The sequence below is a fragment of the Colletotrichum godetiae genome, assembly GCF_030913485.1.
Source record: "Colletotrichum godetiae strain CBS 193.32 chromosome Unknown BDP55scaffold_16, whole genome shotgun sequence".
Classification (NCBI taxonomy): domain Eukaryota; kingdom Fungi; phylum Ascomycota; class Sordariomycetes; order Glomerellales; family Glomerellaceae; genus Colletotrichum; species Colletotrichum godetiae.
In genome coordinates, this window is record NW_026851264.1 from 183,058 (window position 1) to 203,099 (window position 20,042).

Below are 20,042 nucleotides of genomic sequence, written 5' to 3' on the forward strand. Positions count from 1 at the left end.
AAGTTGCCATGAGAATGCTTGCTGAAATATCTGCACTATGGGAGTTTCTTTTGCCTTTTGGTTTTTATATCCATCTGAACCTCCAACCAACCTAAGTTAATCTCAGCTCCTGCAGCTGTCAGCCTCTCCCGGAACCCTACGGAGCACCGGCGGAGGAAGCGGAACATAATCCCACTTCAACATCACGACACACCTATATGCCGACCTCGTCTGATGGCCCGTTGATTTCCAAGTCAGCCAGTGCTGTCTGGAAGACTTCTTTTCCGTTCATGTCCAGTCTGCATTGTGGCACCGCCTGCGCCCGAACACACACCTTTATGTGAACGACACTTTGCAGGACCGTTCGGCCGTTATGCGCATCAACTTCCAGGCAGCGGGACGTTGGAGGATTCAAAGGGACGATTTCGACTACATATTCCGGACGGCCTCTGTCTTCTCAACTTCTGCAACCAGTCAAGTGACTGTGCTTCTCCCTTCGGAAACATTTGCGACGAAGCGGGAACTGTTTTGCCTACAAGCCGGCCACCAATAGTAAAAGTCGCCGTACTCAGCCACACCAGTCCATGCCGGCCTCGTTCCCAATTGCCTCATGGACGATGTCAAACTGACTGACCTCATCAACAGACGAGGTGGTATTTTTGAAATGGGCCTCGAATGGAAATAGTTCGTCGTCCCGGTGGGAGCGATTGGGTCACCTCTTGGGATTCGGCTGTGACATTCCTCACCTCGTCTTCCAGAGTCCCCACGACTCCGGCAAAACTTGTCTCTGAAGCGAGCGGCTCATGTCTAAAACTTCCAAAATAGGATCCCGAGGGGCCGCAGTGTGGCCTGTGTCTCGAGTTGCAAACGATTATTTCCAAATACCTACCAACTGATCTGCGATGGATCCAGGAATCCGGGGATGCCAAGAGTTGTAACCAACATGCAACCGATATCAGGCGCGAGAAAGATTATGGAACAGAGGATCTGCAGATTCCTTGGAGGACATCGTTTCCTCAGCCTACAGGGCCTCACCCTGAACGCCTCGGCCAAGGCCGGTGCCTCTCTCGACCTCACGACATCGACATCATGTGATACTCCAAGAAAACACAGCCCAGTTGAGGTTTTGCGTGGTGCGGTCCAGGCTTTTTTTGCGGCAAGGGGCCTTTCTGGGCTGAGCGCAAAGCCCAGCCGTAACCAGGCACGCCAGGTTTCTCCTACACACTACCATGCTTCTGATACTAGCCCGGGGCCCGAACGTCCAAGATTGGGTCCCCTTTTCTTCCCCGCGGGGGCGGAACCTACGGATCGCGTGAGGCAGCGAGCCCACACGACATTCGATTGCCTGTCTAGATCACTGGTTCGGTATTTCGGCAGCCTTGTGGCTGCATCTGCTACTTGAAGCTGTACGGCTCTTCGGCTTCTAAGCGCCGTGTCAAAAAGCTTGACTGACAACGGTCACCGACGACGGCATACTGCACCCGCGCCGCGTAAGTCTATTCCCTCGCATCGCGGGTTCCCTTGAATCTTTCCTCGGTGAAGACGATATCCGGAGCTGAATCAGAGTTCAAGGACAAGGGGCTGTCAAAATTACAGTTGTATGCTTCTTTTTTTTTTCCCCGTCACCATGCCCTAGTCATTTGTCAATTGCGCATATCAGCAGTTCTCTAGACTGTCAAGAAATGTGCGTAATCCTCCTGGGAAAGCGTTTAATCCGCCAGCCTATCGAATCCCATCGTTTTCGGATTGAGTCGTGGGCAACCATGCAACGAATGGTGTCGAGAAGATGACGAGCAGGGTGGGACGAAGCGAGGCGGTTTGAGGCGGTTTGACCTTGCTCGCCTCCCATGGTGTGTTCTTCAGCACCGGCCCAACCACATCACCCGTTGAACCACCAAAGGGGATCAGGGGGATTGAACAAAGTTTGCTGCCCTCAAACGTGAAAACGCGACGAGAGGATGGGAAGGGGGGCACGAGCCAGGCAGATCACCCGTGGTCGTGGTCAATCGTGTGGATTTCTCTCCGGATCCCCCAATGCTTATTCCTGAGACCGAACAGGGGCGACCTTTGAGTTCCGAATCAAGCATGAATAACCTTACAAAGTCTGTGGGTGGCCCTGGTTCGCGCTGCATGATACGAAAAGGGCGTGGGACTGAAGACTTCGGACGAGGGAACAGAGTTTCGGTTGCCTCGAGCACCTTACCCTTTTGAAGGTCTGGATGTAAAGGACTTGGGATGACGATGGACCGAGTCCCGAAACGACTCTCTACGGTTGGCCTGACTCAACGGTTGTTACTATTCTCATTGCGATGCAGATGAGAATATCGACAATCGTCTCTTGGTCCATGAAAGGTGGCTCAGCGCCTAGCACATTGACATCTGTACTGCTAGAGTGGTTTCAGGCACTCTCGGTCACATTGTCTCGACATGTTCCGCCTCACGCCACTCACAGTCGTATTGGGGGCACCTGATTTGGGACGAAAGATGAGTGAGTACATAAAGATCTGGCTCGTTCCTCGTCATTTAGATCATTTTTGATTTGGTTCGACGGCAGGCCTCACAGTATCAAATTTAATACAGACATTCCCTTGGAAACGGTTACTTCGGTTCAAACATTCACATCAAATCATCTAATATTTCATCAACTTCGGTTCACTTCAGTCCATCAAAATGAAGTTCCTTACATTCGGATTCCTTCTCGCCTCGACGATCGTTAGCGTCAGCAGTGCTCCCGCAGATATCGATAGCAGGGCTGTCAGGTAGGCCTAGGAGCTCATCTTTCACAGCAACTTTTCACTAACACCGTCAGTTATCAAAACAACTATGACCAACACTTGGAGGACCGCGAGGAGCGCAAAGAGGCTCGCGACATCTCCGTCCCCTCGTTCGCCGGTGTCGAGACCACCAGCGGCGTGATCGCTGACATTGAGGTCGAGGAGAACGCCGTTCCCCTGAGGGCCCGCCAGCTTCTCAAGAAGAAGAAGGGCAAGAAGGGCAAGAAGGCGAAGAAGGCTAAGAAGGCAAAGAAGGCGAAGAAGGCCGCGAAGAAGGCAAAGGCCGCTGCCCCCGCAAAGGCCAAGGGCAAGGCCGCCGCGCCCGCCGCCGGTGCTGCGAAGAAGAAGGCCGCCGCTCCTGCTACTCCTGCCGCCGGCAAGGGTAAGGGCGCTGCTGCTCCTGCTGCTCCCGCCGGTGGCGCTGCTGCTAAGGGCAAGGGCAACGCTCCCCCCGCGGCTGCTCCTCCTGCTGCTGCACCTCCTGCTGCCGCACCTCCCGCCGCTGCCCCCAAGGCTCCTGCTGCCGCGCCCGCCGCCAACCCTCCCGCCGCTGCTCCTCCTGCCGCCGCTCCCAACGGCGCCGCGAAGCCCATCCAGCCTGCTCAGCCGGCTGCTGTCGCACCCGCCCCTGTTGCTCCTGCGATTCCCGCAGCCAAGGGCAAGAACAACGGCAACTGAGTTATTTCTCAGCTAGTTGTGGTGGATGGAGGTTAATGGATAGAGAAAATCAGCACTGGTGCTGGTTGCTTGATTCGGTTCACGAGGTTTACGACAATGCGCAGTTACGGCGATTTCACAGGACCAAACAGATGTGGTGACAAAAAGGTTTAGCCGCATAGGATGTGGGCAAATCCCTTCTTGAGACCCTCCATCTCAGTGGTGGTCAAGTCCGTGGGCTTCGTCCCTGGCAGCTCAGGAAGCAGCCCTCGAGCTGTCATTGAGACGTGTTGACGAGTTAGGGGTTTGAGACCGGAGTGCGGAAGTACGTACATAGCCACAACGAGCAATCCAAGCGTCAGACGTTTATTCCCAACTTCTTCGTTCTCGTCTCTCTCCTCTTCGTCGTAGTGAGTTGCGAGTGGTCAAAGGCCGGCGCTGCACTCTCAAGTGAATCTCAGCATGACGATGCGCCTGTGAGACGGATATCTTGGCGCTATGATGTCCGCGGCCTCCTCTTCACCAAGGAATCCCTTTCCTCGTTTCATGGGTTGGACCCATGGAAACATGTTTCACTCTGGTCCCTGCTAACCACCACACCAACTTCAACCCACGGACATGCAGGTCACATACGGATACCATGTGCACGCTGTGGCCGTCTCAACTTCTATCCTCCTTGCTGCCCCCCTCCTCCGTTCGTTACATTTTACTTACCAGTGTCACCATCCAAGGCCAAGTTTACGAGCAACGGGACCCGATCTCTCCGGCGACCTGATCGACAGATTGAATGCAACCCTCTCTCATGAGATTTTCCGAGTGGCTGAACCGAGACCAGCAAGAATGGCTTGGCCAGCGAGTATTGGTCTAGCTCTACACGATTCTCTACCCTTCTTTGGTAGCTACCTCGCCTTTGTCGAAAACAGGCCTGAATATCTTGGCCAACACTCCCGACTCAAGTCCGAGAGCTCCGGCCGCTCCACCCGGTCGCACCGGACACCGACAACCAATAAAGATGTCATTCCCATGATTCGGGCTTTTGGGTCAAATGAAGCTTTCCCTTTCTGGAGTCCACCCCCCGTCCACGAGGTACGTCCACTTTTCCCCTCTTGGCGCGCTCTTCTCTCTTTCGTTCTTCATCCCCACCGAATTAACTATTGCGTCCCCGTTTTCCCGCACGCACATTGAAGAAAATTTCAACGACCTCTCCACCATCAAGCCCACAACAACCCACGCTTGAAAGACTAAGAGCACATTCTGCCTCCGAATCTTCCATCACCGGGTTCCCATCCCTTCGACTCCATCAAGTCGTTAAATGGCCGGTTGGCCCAATGGCAAGGCGTCTGACTACGATTCCCTCAAAAGAACGTGTAATCAGGAGATTCTGGGTTCGACCCCCAGGCTGGTCAATTGTTTTGCCTCAGTATTGTAGTTGGTGATTGTTCTTTTGTTTCCCTTCCATTTTGGCTGAAAATTCCGAGGATGTCTTCTTACACCCTCCGACGCCACCTTAGTCAGATGCCAGTCAGATGGGCGGGAAATCGACTCCGGTTGGGTGGCCGTGTAACATGAAACGAGTGCTGAGTCGATTGTGGCCACGAGGACCCAGTCGTCCTTGTTTACGAACCTACCGTACATTGCGGGATTTCACTCCAGGCGAAGATGAATGAAGATGATAATTGCAATTCATTCAACAGTGAAAACCGTAGGTCGTTGAACAAAAACTCTCCCCATCACAATTTAGGGATAAGCTTAAACTGGGTGACAGAACTCAAGCGTGACGCGAGCAAGAAGTTTGTTGTCGCGATGCTTTTCGCTACTGAGGTCCCTCGTTCCCTGTACAAGCTCAGGCTTTTGCTCTGTATTTTGTCACTCTGAAGCTTATTCGGAAGAGAGACGTCATGGTCATAAGTCGGAGTCGTCGGACCACGCGAGAGAGAGAGATTTGTTGGGGCTTGTGCTTTGAGTTTTTTGTCGTCATCGTTGGACTTGTCTTCGTGAAGGAAGTGAGTGATTCTCTCACCTCGCGCTCAGTGATGTTTTTCAAAGGCCAACCACCTACACCAAATAGGGCATCATTCGTATCATGCATGCCTCTTGGCGCAGAACATTGCAACCTCCCAGAGATTCCATCAACGTATGGCTCTCGGACCATCTCGGAAGACTTCTCTCAGTCGCCTTTCTCCTCTGTCAAGGATCCCTCGACGATTGGCAAAAGCTTATCTCCAGCGGGCGTCGAGGCAAGCTCTCCTCCCCCAAGTCAAGGGTCACACTTGTAGTCCAACTTGGCTCAAATGTCCGTTTATTCAACAACAATGGACTACATTCGAAGCCTTGTAGAAGGGATAACCCGTCAAGGACTTAATGTTCACACTGGCCTAACTGTCAAGTGTCTTGGAGTAAGTCTATTCTGCTTCTTCTGCACGCTGCCTGGGCTGGGTTGATTGAGCACGTAATGCCTTGGAGACCTGGGCACGTGAGAGAGAGACACGCCACAACGCCAGGAAGGATGAATGCCCCCTCCCATGCAATTGAGCAAGTATGCTCTCTGCCCTTGTAGTGAAGAGGGAAGCTGTGTCTTTGCGACATTGCATATCGATGCCTCGCCCTTTGTAGCGTTTGTCATACCCCAGAGATGGGAAGACACCAATCAGCCAGGCGGGTAAGAAAACATTGATCAATCTCGTTCATATCAGTGCACTTCGTGCTTCGTTCACACTCCGGCAGCTGATGGTGAAATGAAAACGCTATGTGTGTAATGAGGCATGATGCACAGAAACATCACTCCATTCATTGCCACATCTTATTCCTCTCCTGGTTTAAAAGTACACATTCAGTCGACATGAGCTATTGCAACTTTATCGCTCTCTAAAAACTGTGTGAAGCGTCGATTGATCCATAATCGACTCAAATTGCGGTGCAGTACTACGAAACGCAAAAAAGATTGCTCCTGGTGAGGATCGAACTCACGACCTCCGCATTTCTCACATTGATGATGTAATTATAAGAACGGCGCCTTCACCACTTGGCTACAGGGGCTTTCTTAACTTTTGACAAAATTTACTTTATCAACCCCTTTTGCACCCCCGGAGCTCGGTCCGGCACCACGCGACGGTGCGGCGCAACAACTGCGCATACATCCACATACACAAAGCACAATCCGTAAAAGCATCCGATGCAACTCCGATTTTCTTCACAAAGAGCGCTGTCCTCAAAATCGTCGAGATGCTCTGTTCCAACAAGGTGATGTGCACTGTTAGTGCAGTACATTGTTGCAGTGCACCACCTCTATCAGAGAGTTTAATTGGGTGTTGTGTGTCTTGGTGGGGTCCGGATGACGGGTGAGGGGGAGAGCTGTCATCGGAGGTAAGGTGCGACACCTTTACGGGCTCCGTCAGCGGTCCTATGGAAGCCCAAGACGTTGAGTACACCTGGCGGCTGATACGTGGGCTGCTCTGCAAGTGCAGATTTGGGTTTGATGTAGTCTTTCTACAGTTGTCTTCCTTGTGTTCGGTCTCCTTCCCCTGAGCTTGTTGTATACTTTTAGCTGTCCGCTCAAGTAGGGACATCTTGCGTCGCCGGTTCAGAGTCGGCAGCGTTACCAACATGGTCCAACCGACCCTCTTCCTGGTGGATCTCCTGGCGGTTGTCGACAAGAACGAATGCCCTCAGCGCCAAGATTACAAGTCACAGCATAGCAAACGAGGATAACGATACGACTGCGAGATGACGTGCCATTCGTCGGCGACTGTTTGTCACCGCGATTGATCTTCACTATTAGATTCGCCGGCTGCACATCTGCCCCCAAACTAGAATAAACACGAGAAAGCACAAGTATGCAATGATGAAATGGATGAGGTACTAGATTCAGACTTGCGATGCCGCTGCCGCCGCCACTACCGCTCCGAAGAGTGGGGCAACCGGAGCCCGGAGGACGCTGGGCATTCTCGAAGACGAACCCCGCCGCCCCGATGACAACCTCCCGAGACTCACGTTACTCTCCAATGAGTCTCTCTAATTATTGTCTACGAAGACCAGTAGCTCTATGCGTTTCGCAGATGATAAATTAGTAATACATTCGTCCTACCTACCTTTATCTTAGACAGCATACATTGTTGTGCATTGGAACTCCACTATCCATACATTCGGGAGCACTTCGGGAGCACTTTGATGTACCCTACTTAGTTTGTTATGGAGTAAAAGCCAGCTAGACCTCTTTTATAGCTACGAATATGAACTCATCATAGCAGAGCACACTTGAACTACACCTTCATACGACTGTAGTCTCGGAAGAGATGTCAGAAAAAATATGACCCCACCAGGCCAGGTATTAGGCAAGGACGTATTCCCATAGTCTCCATTGACCTGCATTTTATAAGGCACATGAATCCATGGCCGCTTACCTTTTCCTGAGTGAAATTATGCTGTTGGCAAGGGCCATATTGCTGCAACAATCGAAGGAAGCAGACTCACGTTCTTTTCCTGAATGGAGGCGACTGCCACTACCTTCAGTTTTCCTCCTTCTTAGCGATGGGAAGCCTTATCTACCTGGACCTTTTGAGGTTGCCTCCTCAAGGCTCGGCCAGTCTAGAGTACTGTGGACGCAAAGAGAACAGAAGAGGGACTATCAGGTGAGGTGCTTTAAGAGAACAATCCGTTCGGCACCCTGTTGTAACTTATTCATATTCTCCGGAGTATACAGCCAGGAATACCCGACGAGAGACAACTGACAGCCCCAATTAGCGGACCCCCTCGCACATCATTTTTGATGCCATCACGCATGTCTGTGGTTCCAACGAGAAGCTTATGACGGAACTTTGGACGCTGGTCGACGAATACATCGAGAGGGATCGCACTGGCTAATCTCTTGAACGATGGTTCAAGAAGAGCCCATCTGGTCGCTTCTTCCGAGAATATTCCCGAAACCTGGCCTCCAGATGCCCTTTGGTATTTTTTTTCCTCCCTAACGGCATCACCTAAAGGAACTACGTCCTCGCCATGTTAAACTTTTGCCAACATGTAGTACTAGACCCGTTCGGCTTAGAGGGAAGAAACATCCCGGGACAGAAACATAAACTTCAATAGTGATCCAAACCCAACAGTAGCGCTCAATGTACTCCATCTCACGGCTTGAGAAGGCTCAACCTAGAGTTAGCTCTTTCTACTTACGTATCCGCCAACTCACTTTCCAAATTACCACGAAACCACGCTCTGTCGACACAAGCAGTGTTACACAAATGGCAATCGCCAACATACCTCGTCGTGTAGAAAACTAACTCGTCATCTACGAGCAGCAACCCCGCCTTCTCTAACTGAATGCAAAGTCGAATGCCCATAGATTCAGCCCAGAGATCTGATCTTCAACCTGTAGCTCACATAGGCGGTTGAACTGCGCACTCCCGTGTCTACGAGGATAAAACAATTCAGATGCTGCGTCTTGGAGGGTAATATTCTCAAAAGCTGCCAACCCCATAGACGAAGCGGAGCTATGCGATGTTGGAGAGACATCATCATACATTTGTCTAGGCGTAGCATCGCCAATAAGACGTCCCAGACGACCAGTGCGGCATCGCAAACCGCAGGCATATGCAATTGGCAATCTTGACTATCCCCAGAGGCTCCAGCAGAAACACGAGACGGACTACATCACATCAACCCACGTCCAGAAGAACAATCACCAACCTCAACACATCTAACCTCTCATCTTACAAAAGGTCATTCTCCAATAAATCGTACCACTTCGTGATTAAATCGTACATGCCCGTCCCGGACAAGTTCTATCAACGACACATTTCCGTAAACACATCTTATAATATATCTCATTTGCCCCCCCGCCTCCCTTCCTCCCCCAATCACAAAACACACTCGCCTCATTGACCCCCCACAGCGCGTCCCACCGCCCCCGCAATCTCCCCAAACAAGACGCCCTTGAACACGCTCTCGCCCATATTCTGCGTCCAGTGACCCGCCTTGGAAAGCTTCTCCTTCCAGAGCTTTTTCTGCTGTGGCGCCAGGTCCTCCCAGCTCACCGCGGGACCGTACACCTCTTCGTCGTGCACGGCGGCCTGAAACCTGGGGACGGGGTCTTCTTCAACGTGCGTGGGGCTGACAACGTCCTCGCGGATGACGATCGGGTCTCCCTGCAGAGCGTGGACGTCGCCGATGAGAGAGGTGAGGAACTCGTTGGGCACGTTTGCGACGGAGCCGCGGCTGGGGAGGATGCGCGGTTGGATTGCGCCCATGGTTTCGAGGCCAAGTTGGAAGAGGATAGCCAACACGAGGACGAGGACCGTCGTCGCTGCGAGCCAGGTCTTGGACCACTTCCGGGGCTGCAGGGCAACCGCATAGCGTTGGGGACGCGGCGGACCGCCCTTGCGGATGGGGGCGTCCCTGTCGGTGAACTTCTTCAAGAGGATAGAGTGCACGATGACGGTATTCTTCATCGAGATACTCGCCAGCTTGATGTACTGAGGGCGGGCGGTGGTCTTGGGCGGAATGTAGTGGGAGAGGGCGACGTTTGTGATCTGCAGAGGGTGTACTTCCTTCAACGTCGTGAGCAGATCAAAATCGACAAGCAAGTCAATGCTCGAATGCGCATGGTGCTCGAGCGTGAAGAGTGATATCGACCGATCCTGACCAACTGCAGCGACGAGGAACTGCGCGTTGCCAATCTTGGCACCGGGGGCTGAGGGAGGAGTGAGATTCCGCGCAGCAATGGTCGTGATTTGGTTCACCGCACGAGGCAGCTTCACCGTCGCCGCCAAGCGTCCAGGTTCGTCCTCCTTGAGCGGAAGTCGGATTCCTAAAAGGATTGCACCACCCCGCTTGGGAATGTTGGTGCCCGCCAGAACAAAATCTTTTGAGAGGTACCGGATTGACCGGAAGTTGGGCCAGGTACCGGAGCCGTCCTCCTTGATTTCGTAGGCATGGTGAGGACCGTCAATCTCAGACTTTACAACATTGATGATGAACAGCTCGCGCTCGTCGCAGTACGCGACCTGGTACGAATCCTCCCCAGTCTGAATGACATCCACGTCCACGGGCTCCTTGGAAACGTCCAACTGTCCGAGAATCTTGGGCTTGGTAGCATTCCCAGCCGCAATCTCGAAAATCGCAATCTGCGACTGCTTAGCCAGCCCCGTCGCCACGACACCAAGCTGCTTCTCGCCGTACGACGCAGACAGCCGGAGGACGCGCTGGTACGCATCCTTGTCGATCTCGTTATGGGCAAAGATGGAGGCGCGCGACAGCTCAGCCAGGCTCACGCTAGGAGCGTTGGCGCCGGCCGAGACGCGCGCCTTGCTCTGCTCGATGCCAAAGGCGCGGAAGTGCTCGTTCTTGCCCTGCTCGACCTCGGCGGGGCTCGAGTTGATGCCGGCGTAGAGGTAGCTCGTTCTGCCCTTCTTGGGCCCGGCGGCGAGGGTCATGACGCTGTCCTCATTGCGGCTGAGGTCGGCTTCGCCGCTGATGCGCAACTCTTCCTTGGCTGAGGTGTCGATTACTGTCTGCGGCGCAGAAGGTTAGTCGCACGAAAAGGCAGATGATTGTGGGGGGGGGGGGGGGGGGTGGGAGGAAGAGCGATTGGGTTTGACAAACAATCTTGTTGGCGACACCGCTGCGGTTGGCACCACCTCCTCCGCCGATGAGAAGGCGATTCGGATCTTGGGGGTCGAATTCGCAGGCGTAGGGGAGGTAGTCGAGGGAGAGCTTCGCGGTCTCGAAGGGGGAAGCCATGGCTGACAGATCTGATGGCGGTCTTGGCGGGGGAGACGTTCCCTGCAATTGACTGAAGAATGGGTCCGAGGTATTAGGGGAAGAGGATTCGAATTTTGCTGAGTACACGTATCAATCGTCAAAGAACCATGGCCGACTGAGATTTGATTTGCGCAACACGTGTGTGTCGGAGGAAGAGCAGTGATGTTGAAGAAGGATGACGTTGGAACGAATGCGGAAGAAAGAAAAAAAAGAGTTGGCCAGATGGCCTTGCCGAGTTAGTTAGGGGGGGCAACGTCAGTTTGCCTCAGCTCTGGTTCTGGTCTGGAACCTCTCCACGTGTGTTTTAGTGCAAGTAAGCTCAGCTGGAGCACGGGGCAGGCAACCTAAAGCTGTCACTTCACAGCTCAGCTGGGGGAGCACGGGGAGACCCTTGTTCTTCTTCCTAACTGGCTGTGTTGATCATTTTTACCCATATTTCTCCCTGTCCCCAGAACCAGTTCCTCAGAGCCGCCAAGATGAACAACTTCATTTCATCTACTAATACTTACTTTGCCACCATCAGGTTTTCTGCCGTCTTTTGCTATCAAAGCTTTCACTCTACCTTCATATTAAGGATGTCTTAGTCAAGTTAAACTAAGAGAAACAACAAGCATCGTATTCTGCTGTTGCTGTAACCACCACAAAGTCGGTGGATCTATAGTTCTATGAATGGAAGCATTTACTGATAGCTTCTCTCTAAATGATTTATTGCGCTAAGTAGGATGTGTCTTTTCATCCCCAAACGAAAGCGCAAACTACCCTCGCTGGCACAGTGTGCTGGTGGCACGATTCTATCCCCTCCAAAAAGAAAAGAAAAAGCCCATCCTGTCAAGGCCTCAAGGCTCAAGCCTTTCTCTCTCTATTTCTCTCTCAAAGGGCATTTTGACCGCGCTGGACTGCGAACCAGGTGTCCCGGGCCACATTGATCTGGTACAACCTGCTGGGGGCAACGGGAATGTTTTCCTCACGCCTCATGTTGCCCATCTTGTTCGACTCCAGGGGGCGAATGGTCTTGCCACTGGGCGAGATTGACTGTTGATCTGGACGGCTCTGCGTCTGCTGGCCTTGTTGCCTTTGTTGAGCCTGGGAAGCCTGCTGGTGATCCAAGATGATTTGAGCACCTTCCATGACGTTGTTGTAATGGTGAATCCGCTGCTCCCATTCACCCATTACTCTGGCACCATGGCGATTCTGCCTCGTGATTCGAATCACCTCGTTGCAGTCGTGGCAGATCTGATCCTTGAGACTGGTGTGCTCGGATGGTTCGCGATGCATGCAGCCATTTCTCGTGGATCCACGGCTCTTGATGCAATCATAGGTGACGCACTCAACATGCTGGCACGCATAGGTGTAGAAGACCTTTTGGCACATCTTGACTGCGATGACTAATTCAGCCCTGACTCGTTAATGAATGTTTCCAAAGCACAAGGGCGAGTGAGTACTCATACCTGATCTTCTTTGATGTTGGTCCTAGTTGTATAGTAGGAGATTGCTTGCAGATAGTGTATAAGTGACCGTCTTTGTCGAGGTTAAAGGAGGAAGGTCCGACGCTGGTGGATACGCGAGAGTTGTGTCGGGAAGATCGTCAGACTAGTTTCTAAAGAGCCAGAAAGGATCTTGGAATGGGTAGTCGACTGTAGAATTGGAGGTGTCGAATTAAGAGATGCGGGCGACCATCTTCTAGGGGACGAGGGCGATCTGGGAGGTATCGAGGCTGTTCTTTGATTTGAGGTTGGTGTACAAGAAGAATCCTTTGGCCAAGAAAGGTGCTACGCTTTCTTCCAGTGCTAGTTCTAGTCGATGGAAGGCGAGATCGAGATTTCTCCTAGGAAGTTGCCTTTCCAGACTCTGCTGAAATCTCTGTAAAAGGCTTAGGTTCCCATGAGAGAATGTGTTTAGGGTAAGCAGGAGCTGTTCGTCAAGAAACAGGTCAGCAAATTGTTTGGAGATGAGGAAGTCTTTGTGAATATTGCGACTGCAGTGCTCAGCAAGACATGGGCGAAAGCCAAGAGTCTTCGTTGATTGATGTAATGATGAAGTGCTGGCAAAGGCAGAGGGAATCAGGGCCGAGTTGCAATGGTACGTGAAGGGAAGATTAAGGCGAGGGTGAAAGGCTCCGAATAGAAAGTGCGAGGCCGAGGAACTTACCAGTACAGAAAAGGTTGAGCTTTGCTTGTTTGTCCCTGTATGCCTCCCAAAGTCAGCTACGGTATGGTCAATCGTATGAAGATGTTCAAGATCGTGAAGGGAAAGTCCTGCAAGAACCACCAATTTTCTGGAGTGATTTTGTCGGAGCGCAAGTGTTGTAGCAGTGGTTGGAGTAGGGGCGGGTTTGATACTCATTGAAAATGGACCTGTCAATCGAAGGAGTCGATCAGGACGACTTTTCCTGAGAGGATGTCTGATTTGTCTTCGTGAGGTCTGCGATAGGAGTGAGGTTAGCGTCGTGAAACTTATTCGCAATCCAGGTTGACTTGGCGTTGGCCCAGGTAGATGGAGAGTATGGGGATAGGTATCGTACCGGGCAAAGGAAGCAAAAGGTGATGTTGGTGAGAGTAAGGGAGAAGGGAGCTAGGACGTGGAGGAAGATATTTGTAGTCCTCTGTGAAGTGTGCTTGATGGAGTTGTGAGCGAGGTAAGGCTCGACCAACTGATGGGAAGGGGGAAGTTGAGAGGAAGGCTCAAGTGTACAAATGGAAAATATTGATACCCTGGGTTGGCTTTGGATGGGGAGGGAAAACACCGATCCAGAACCCAAATTTGAGGCGAAATTCGAGACCGAAAAGTCCGGTGTCGAGGGGTCGAAGTGGCTGGACGAGGATACAGATGAACCGGCAAGGCAGGTGAAGTCTGCGAGGTGTCGAGAAGACAATTCTCCCAATGTGGTTGAAGAAGGTAACGACGAAGGCGGAGATGGACGACAAAAAAGAAAAAAAAGCCGACGAACCTCTCACAAAAAATCGACTGTATCGTGATATCTTCAACCAGAAAACTAGCCGCTGTGAAGACGTCGAATCGCGGGAGGCGTTCCCAGTTCGTTTCAAAGGACGACGCTCGAGAACCTAAACCATTACTCCACGTCGATGGCCCGGGATTGTTGCAAGTCGGAGTTTTGAGTGAGCATATGTTGAGCATATGCTAAGCTTGAGTCGAAGTTGACGAGAATAATACAAGACGCCGCCAGCACTGGGGCGTAAGTACTCCCGCCAGGGTCCCATCAGATCTATAGTTGAGATGGAAGGAGGAAGGAACGACCACCTCAGCCAGCTACCTCTTTCCTCCATTCATCTCAACCAACGTTTCCAAAAATAACACGCCAAGTCAACCAAATATCTCAATCGTCCTTCACTCATAACAGTCACTTTCACATCTCTCTCTCACATAATCACAGTCTCAGCTCCGGCAAGACGAAGTCATCTATACTCAATTAACATTTGTATTTCCCTTCAACCACCCAAACAACTCCAAGGCAATACGCTACTACAACTACACCCACTTCGTCAAAAGCCAAGACAAAGACCGAAGCATCTTATCGCCATCTCCAAACGGGGAGAGGGGGAGGGGCTGCTTAATCAACAAGAATCTTCTCCTCCAACTCTCCAAACCGTTCATAGAAGCTCTCAAATAACTTAATCGCATGCTCCACATCCGCACTACCGCCCGTCTCGCGAATCGAATGCATACTCAACTGCGGGTTCCCCAGATCCAGCGTCCTCACGCCAAGCTTGGCGCTGAGCATGGGACCAATCGTGCTTCCGCACGGCGAGTCGTTGCGCACGACAAACAACTGCAGCGGAACACCCGCGAGGCGCGCGCACTCCTGCAGAAGCACGATGCCGGGCGAGTTGGTCGCGTACCGCTGGTTGGCGTTGACCTTGATGACGGTACCGCCGTTCATGGCCGGCTGGTGCGAGGACTCGTATTTACCCGCGTAGTTGGGGTGCACCGAGTGCGCCATGTCGGCCGACACGAGGAAGGAGCGCGAGAGCGTCTGCTCGTAGGCCGTCGACTCGTAGTCCCCTCCGTCGTGGGAGGATACGGCCACGTAGGACCCGTCCGAAGCCGTGTCGCGGCTGCCCGGGAGGGAGGCGAGGCGGCGCAGGACGGCGGGGAGGAGGTTCGAGTTGGCACCGTGGGCCGAGGTGGAGCCGATTTCCTCGTGGTCGAAGCAGGTGACGAGACGGATGGTGGTGTCGTTTTCGAGCACGTCGGCGGCGCGGACCGAGGCGATGAGGCCCTCGATGGAGCAGTACGTCATATTGAGGTTGTCGAGGCGGGCCGAGAAGATGAACTCGTCGTTGAGGCCGCCGAGGCAGGACTTTTGCACGTCGTACAGGACGAGCTCGAAATCGATGACGGCCTCGGGCTCGACTTCGGCGTGAGAGGCAATGACGTCGAGAATGTGAGGGTGGTGACGCTCCGTCATGGCCTTGAGCGGCTTGAAATCCTCCTCGGCCTCGTCGCCCTCAGTAGCACTCTCGGGCTTGGCGCTCCCCTTGTTCAGCTCCGCCGTGGCCAGTCCGGCAATGGGAAACAGCTCATTCTCCTTGTTCGGGTCGAAAGTAGAGCTCCGGTCAAGGTGAATGGCCAGCGTTGGGATGCGCAGCAGCGGCTTGTCGACCTTGATCAGCTTCTGGACAAAGTTGCCCTCGGCATCCTTGACGAGGACGCGTCCCGCGATGCTGAGGTCGCGGTCGAACCAGCTGTGCCAGATACCGCCGCCGTAGGTCTCAACGCCGACCTGCATGAAGCCGACGTTGCTCTTCTTGGAGACGGGCTTGATGCGTAGGGTCGGGGAGTCGGTGTGGGCGCCAATCATGGCTACCGGGTTACCGGGCTTCCACTTCTTGCCGATGGCGAAGGCGACGATGGACGAGCCATTGCGGGTGAGGTAGTATTTCCCGCCCGGTCGCAGCGCAGAGTTCCACGAGTCGCGCTCCTTGATCTTTGTGAAGCCGGCCTTTTCGAGGCGGGCGGCGGCGGTCGCGCAGGCGTGGTAGGCTGCGAGTTGGGGGAGGGAGACAGTTAGCTAGGGTACCTTAAAGAGACTAAAGATGTTTGCGCGCGCAAACAGATTGCCAATTGTACTTACGAGTAGGAGAGGCGTTGACAAAATCGACAAAGTCGAGGGCGGCAGCGGGAGGAGCCATTGTGCTGGTGGACGTCGAGAATCGAGCTCGGGTCTGGAGGGGTCGTCGAAGGACGGTAACGGTGACGGTTGGGATGGCGGGGTTCTTGATTGATCTGGTAGAGGCTCGGCACAAGAAGGTTGTGGCCGATAGCATTTAGGGGTGCTAGATGAACAGATAGAAAGCTTTGCAATTGCAACTAGGAGAATATCACAGACGTTGCTCTCCTCTCTCTTTCTCTCTCTGTCTCTGTCTCGCGGATTCGTTCAGTTGTAAGGAAAGGTCACGAGGGGTGGCTATCAGGTCGCATGTCGTCAAAAGGTAAGCCGACGTTGATCCGGCGCCGAAAGCTGGGATTATCTGCTTCACCTGCCGAAAAGGAATGGGAGGGACCCAGGTGCGTTAGGTAGGCATGTAGGTAGGGTGGAGCGTGTGCACCACCGGCTTCTGAGCGTTAGGATGATGGCCCATGGGAGATCGGTGAGTGGTGGCCGTCGTGGTGGTGGTCCCCCAAAGACTTAGCTTGGGTTGGAATGATCCGTCGTAGACCGGCAGAAGTAGAGGTACGAGTATATTCCATTCAAAGTGCATCAAAAACTACCCGCGTCATGTATCTATACATATCTCACCACAGCCTACCGTCCATCCCGTGAGTCTGTATGTAAGGCAAGGTGAGTCTAAGGTAGGTACTGGCGCAGCCGGGCTAAGGCGCCTCAAGCTCAAGGCAGAGGCAAGGTAAAGTCGAAGGTATCGGTCGGATCGGGTCAGGTCAGGTTCAGCATCCATCACCTTGTTGGTGATTCGCATACACCACCAAAGACAAGATTCCCTTGATGTAAGTTGGGTTGAGTAAGTAGGTATTTGTTCGGATTAAAAAAGGATGCGTCGTTGGAGAGCATAAGCAGAGGGCTTCTTCGATGGTGGTCTCTATGCGCGACTTGACGCGCGCCCTCTCTCTCTCTCTCTCTCTCTCTCTCTCTCTCTCTCTCTCACCCTTGTCTTCTTCCTCTCGTACGGATCAATACGCATACGACACACACGCACACGCACACAAGCATAAATCTTGAGCATAAACACTTCCCATCGCAAGATGCGCAAAGTGCTACCAACCTCGGCTCGGCTGGGACAGACTGCGCTATCCCGCCTACAGTTGACAAAATTTCCTTCATGGCCCGCTGCCAACAATGGGGGTCCTCGTCTGCTCTTCACTAGATGACTAGGTTATGCTCCGTGGTAAACAGGCTATCCGTACAGCCAGGAAACACTGTAGGCCAAAGGTCCTTGCCCCTGGCCTGGCAGTGGCAGCGACAGAGGGGGAAACTGAGAGGCCTGTAGGAGATTTTGCCTACCCAGTAACAAAAAGCAGAGAAAGAAGAAAGAGAAGGATAAGACAGCAGGGAGGGAAAACAAAAAAAAGAAGCACCCAGTCCAGGGTCAAGGGGGAAAAAGAAGAAGGAGGAGAAGAAGAAGAAGAAGAAGGACAAGGCAAGGCAAGGCAAGGCACCCGAACCCGTGCAAAGTGGCGGCAAAGTCGACGACTGCAAAAACCCATGCAACCATGTTCGATACCTGGCGTTGCAGCACGACAGATACGGAATTGACCCCCCCGGCTCTGCAGATCCCAGGGATTTCCTTGAACACAACCCATAGCCAGCCAGCCAGGACTGACTGACTGACTGTCCCAGCAGTGCCTTTGCAGGACTCATGGACGGGATGATGGGGACACACAGTTTGGCACCCATCAAACAAGCCCATTATGCTTTCCCGTCCGTCTCTCACACGCTCTCTCTCCATTCTGTCTCAGTGCCCCTCCTGGTGGTGGTGGTGTTTCTACAAACAAGAAGAAACGAAAGGACTCGAAAAAGCCACACAGCCCATTCAAGTCAGAAGAAGAACAGCAACGAGAAGAGAAGAGGAGAGAGAAAGCTACCAGGGCAAACACCAGATGGCTCATAGCACCATGGTGAAACTTGTCACCGGTCCTTCCCTCCACTTCCTCCCATTTCCCAACGCCTGCCACACAAGCAACTCCTACCACCAAAAAAGACTTGGACCACTCTGAGCTCCGTACCGGTCGGGAGAGCCAAGCTCATTGGCGTGGCCCCCTTTTGGGATGCCCTGCAGGCGCTTGTCTGTGCTTCCTCCCCACCTCTCCATTCCTAAGCCAGGCGTACTAGGTCGATATGAGAGCTGCTGCTCTGGTATCCCGAATGGATACACATTAACACAGTATGTGTTGTAGAGTGGCAGGCTCCCAGGGTTGTCTAATCTTCATCTCGCCAAAAAAGATAAAAGATCTCTAGCCTCCCGTGCCTTTTTTGGCTGCAAATGGGAGCACGGAGGCAGCTTTTTGGCCCCCCCCGGAGCCTTTGCTGCCTGCCAGGCAGTCTTTGCTATCATGGCGAAGCTGATATAAGTACCTTGATCGTGTAGGAGTTGTGTGGACACCTTCTATATCCGTCCAAGGTACAGACGATGTGCAAGAGGTCATCTAGCCGTCGTGTATCCGTAGAGTAAATCGCACGCCACGAGACCTCCTCCAGTCGGCTGCTCTGTCAGTCTGTCCTCACTAGAGTCCAAGACTCTCAAGTCCTGCAGCAACGTCGACGGTCGACCACCACCGCGGTCTGCTGCCCGCAGCCCGCCCCAGACCCCTGTCGAGGTCAAAACTATCGAGCAGGGGTACTCCATGACCAACGCGGACCCAGGTTTGACAAGCTGCCCTTTCTTTTTGCACGGAGCAGATGCCAGGTCCCTTCGGATCAGCAGAGTAGGTATTGTCGAGCAGGTGGTCAATCAGCGAACGATATGCGCCCATCAGCCAACTTTGTCCGGAAACTGGGCTGTGATTGCCGACTGTGTAAAATGTGTTCTGGAAATGCCCATCGTGTTTCTCAAAGTACCATTCTTTGTCGGAAAGGTGACTGTCAGCCAGCCATGCATTGTGCTTTCCGAGTCCGATGGAGGCTGAACAAGAACACCCAGCCAAAGTACCCTGTAGTTATCGCAGGTCGGCGCGCATGCTGATGTCGCGGATTCGGTGGAGAGTAGAGAACCGCACTCAAGGTGGCCTCTATCCGTGCCGCGGTACTCCGTAGTGTTTGCCGCCTCTTCTTCACTGCTTCTGGAAGGGCATCGGAATCTAAGAAAAGAAAGGCAGTCGAGTCCTTCGCCTGGCCCGGTATCCAGAGTAGTTGCGAGGCAGGGCAGACACCTGCATCGCCGCATCGCATCGCCCAATGCAAGATGCGCTGACCTGACATCCCATCCGACACTTCACTCCCGGTCTCTTCCAGTATACACATTCGATTATCAGCTGGCAACCGTTTGCAGTTTGCTGTCAAGTGGTTCTTTTTTTCGCCACGGGCTGGACTGCGATCCGAATGAGCCAAAGAACGGCCTCCTCCAAGACCCGGTGGTAATCTCAAGCCACCGTCTTTTGCTGGGCAGAAAATAGGGACTGGAGAGGGAGAAGAGAGACGGACCAAATGAGACGAAGACGCACACCTCGTTCTTTGGGGCGGTCCCTTTGATCAGGGGTTGGCCTTGTCGCGCTATGGACACTCGCCCCAGCGACACGCATACGCTTCCGTCACCTTCCAGTAAGATCCTCAGGGGCATGAATGCTCACTTCCTCGATGTCCCCTGCGCAAGACAAGAGTGATGAAGCTCCATCTTGATAGAAGGAAAGGCTGGCAGATATCTCTGGCCGTTCTTTTTCTGGTGGTGCTTTGGTTATAACATATTTGAT

At 53.0% G+C, this 20,042-nt stretch overlaps 6 protein-coding genes and 2 non-coding genes across 8 annotated transcripts; 4 read left to right on the forward strand and 4 right to left on the reverse strand.

Annotated features, from left to right (window-relative positions):
* Window positions 1–922: 922 nt before the first annotated feature.
* Window positions 923–1,381, forward strand: BDP55DRAFT_714453 (uncharacterized protein; the record flags this gene model as incomplete). Its single annotated transcript, XM_060578270.1, has 1 exon — window positions 923–1,381. The coding sequence occupies one exon, from the start codon at window positions 923–925 to the stop codon at window positions 1,379–1,381; it is 459 nt and encodes a 152-aa protein (XP_060430738.1).
* A 1,268-nt stretch (window positions 1,382–2,649) lies between these two features.
* BDP55DRAFT_630829 (uncharacterized protein) lies at window positions 2,650–3,431 on the forward strand (the record flags this gene model as incomplete). Its single annotated transcript, XM_060572207.1, has 2 exons — window positions 2,650–2,738; window positions 2,789–3,431. 2 exons carry the CDS (start codon window positions 2,650–2,652, stop codon window positions 3,429–3,431), a joined length of 732 nt encoding a protein of 243 aa, XP_060430739.1.
* Window positions 3,432–3,844: 413 nt separating this feature from the next.
* Window positions 3,845–4,810, forward strand: BDP55DRAFT_660607 (uncharacterized protein). The gene has a single exon (XM_060574644.1). It carries the CDS (start codon window positions 4,029–4,031, stop codon window positions 4,593–4,595), a length of 567 nt encoding a protein of 188 aa, XP_060430740.1. The 5' UTR covers window positions 3,845–4,028; the 3' UTR covers window positions 4,596–4,810.
* Window positions 4,725–4,816, forward strand: BDP55DRAFT_t136. Its single transcript has one exon. It is a non-coding gene; the product is annotated as a tRNA-Arg (tRNA).
* Window positions 4,817–6,352: 1,536 nt separating this feature from the next.
* BDP55DRAFT_t144 lies at window positions 6,353–6,446 on the reverse strand. The gene has a single exon. It is a non-coding gene; the product is annotated as a tRNA-Ile (tRNA).
* Window positions 6,447–9,253: 2,807 nt separating this feature from the next.
* Window positions 9,254–11,374, reverse strand: BDP55DRAFT_580358 (uncharacterized protein). The gene is made up of 2 exons (XM_060570813.1): window positions 11,004–11,374; window positions 9,254–10,912 (listed from the first exon to the last, which is right to left on the reverse strand). The coding sequence occupies exons 1-2, from the start codon at window positions 11,139–11,141 to the stop codon at window positions 9,278–9,280; spliced, it is 1,773 nt and encodes a 590-aa protein (XP_060430741.1). The 5' UTR covers window positions 11,142–11,374; the 3' UTR covers window positions 9,254–9,277.
* A 658-nt stretch (window positions 11,375–12,032) lies between these two features.
* On the reverse strand, window positions 12,033–12,533 carry BDP55DRAFT_727549 (uncharacterized protein; the record flags this gene model as incomplete). Its single annotated transcript, XM_060579322.1, has 1 exon — window positions 12,033–12,533. One exon carries the CDS (start codon window positions 12,531–12,533, stop codon window positions 12,033–12,035), a length of 501 nt encoding a protein of 166 aa, XP_060430742.1.
* A 2,197-nt stretch (window positions 12,534–14,730) lies between these two features.
* On the reverse strand, window positions 14,731–16,312 carry BDP55DRAFT_550197 (aminopeptidase I zinc metalloprotease; the record flags this gene model as incomplete). The annotated part of the gene is made up of 2 exons (XM_060568998.1): window positions 14,731–16,163; window positions 16,255–16,312. The coding sequence occupies 2 exons, from the start codon at window positions 16,310–16,312 to the stop codon at window positions 14,731–14,733; spliced, it is 1,491 nt and encodes a 496-aa protein (XP_060430743.1).
* Between the last annotated feature and the right edge of the window lie 3,730 nt (window positions 16,313–20,042).

Coding starts and splice junctions, on each gene's coding strand:
- BDP55DRAFT_660607 (XM_060574644.1), top strand. CDS start 4,029: ATGCAGGTCACATACGGATACCATGTGCACGCTGTGGCCGTCTCAACT.
- BDP55DRAFT_580358 (XM_060570813.1), bottom strand. CDS start 11,141: ATGGCTTCCCCCTTCGAGACCGCGAAGCTCTCCCTCGACTACCTCCCC. Junction 10,913..11,003: donor GCGGTGTCGCCAACAAGATT/GTTTGTCAAACC, acceptor TCTGCGCCGCAG/ACAGTAATCGACACCTCAGC.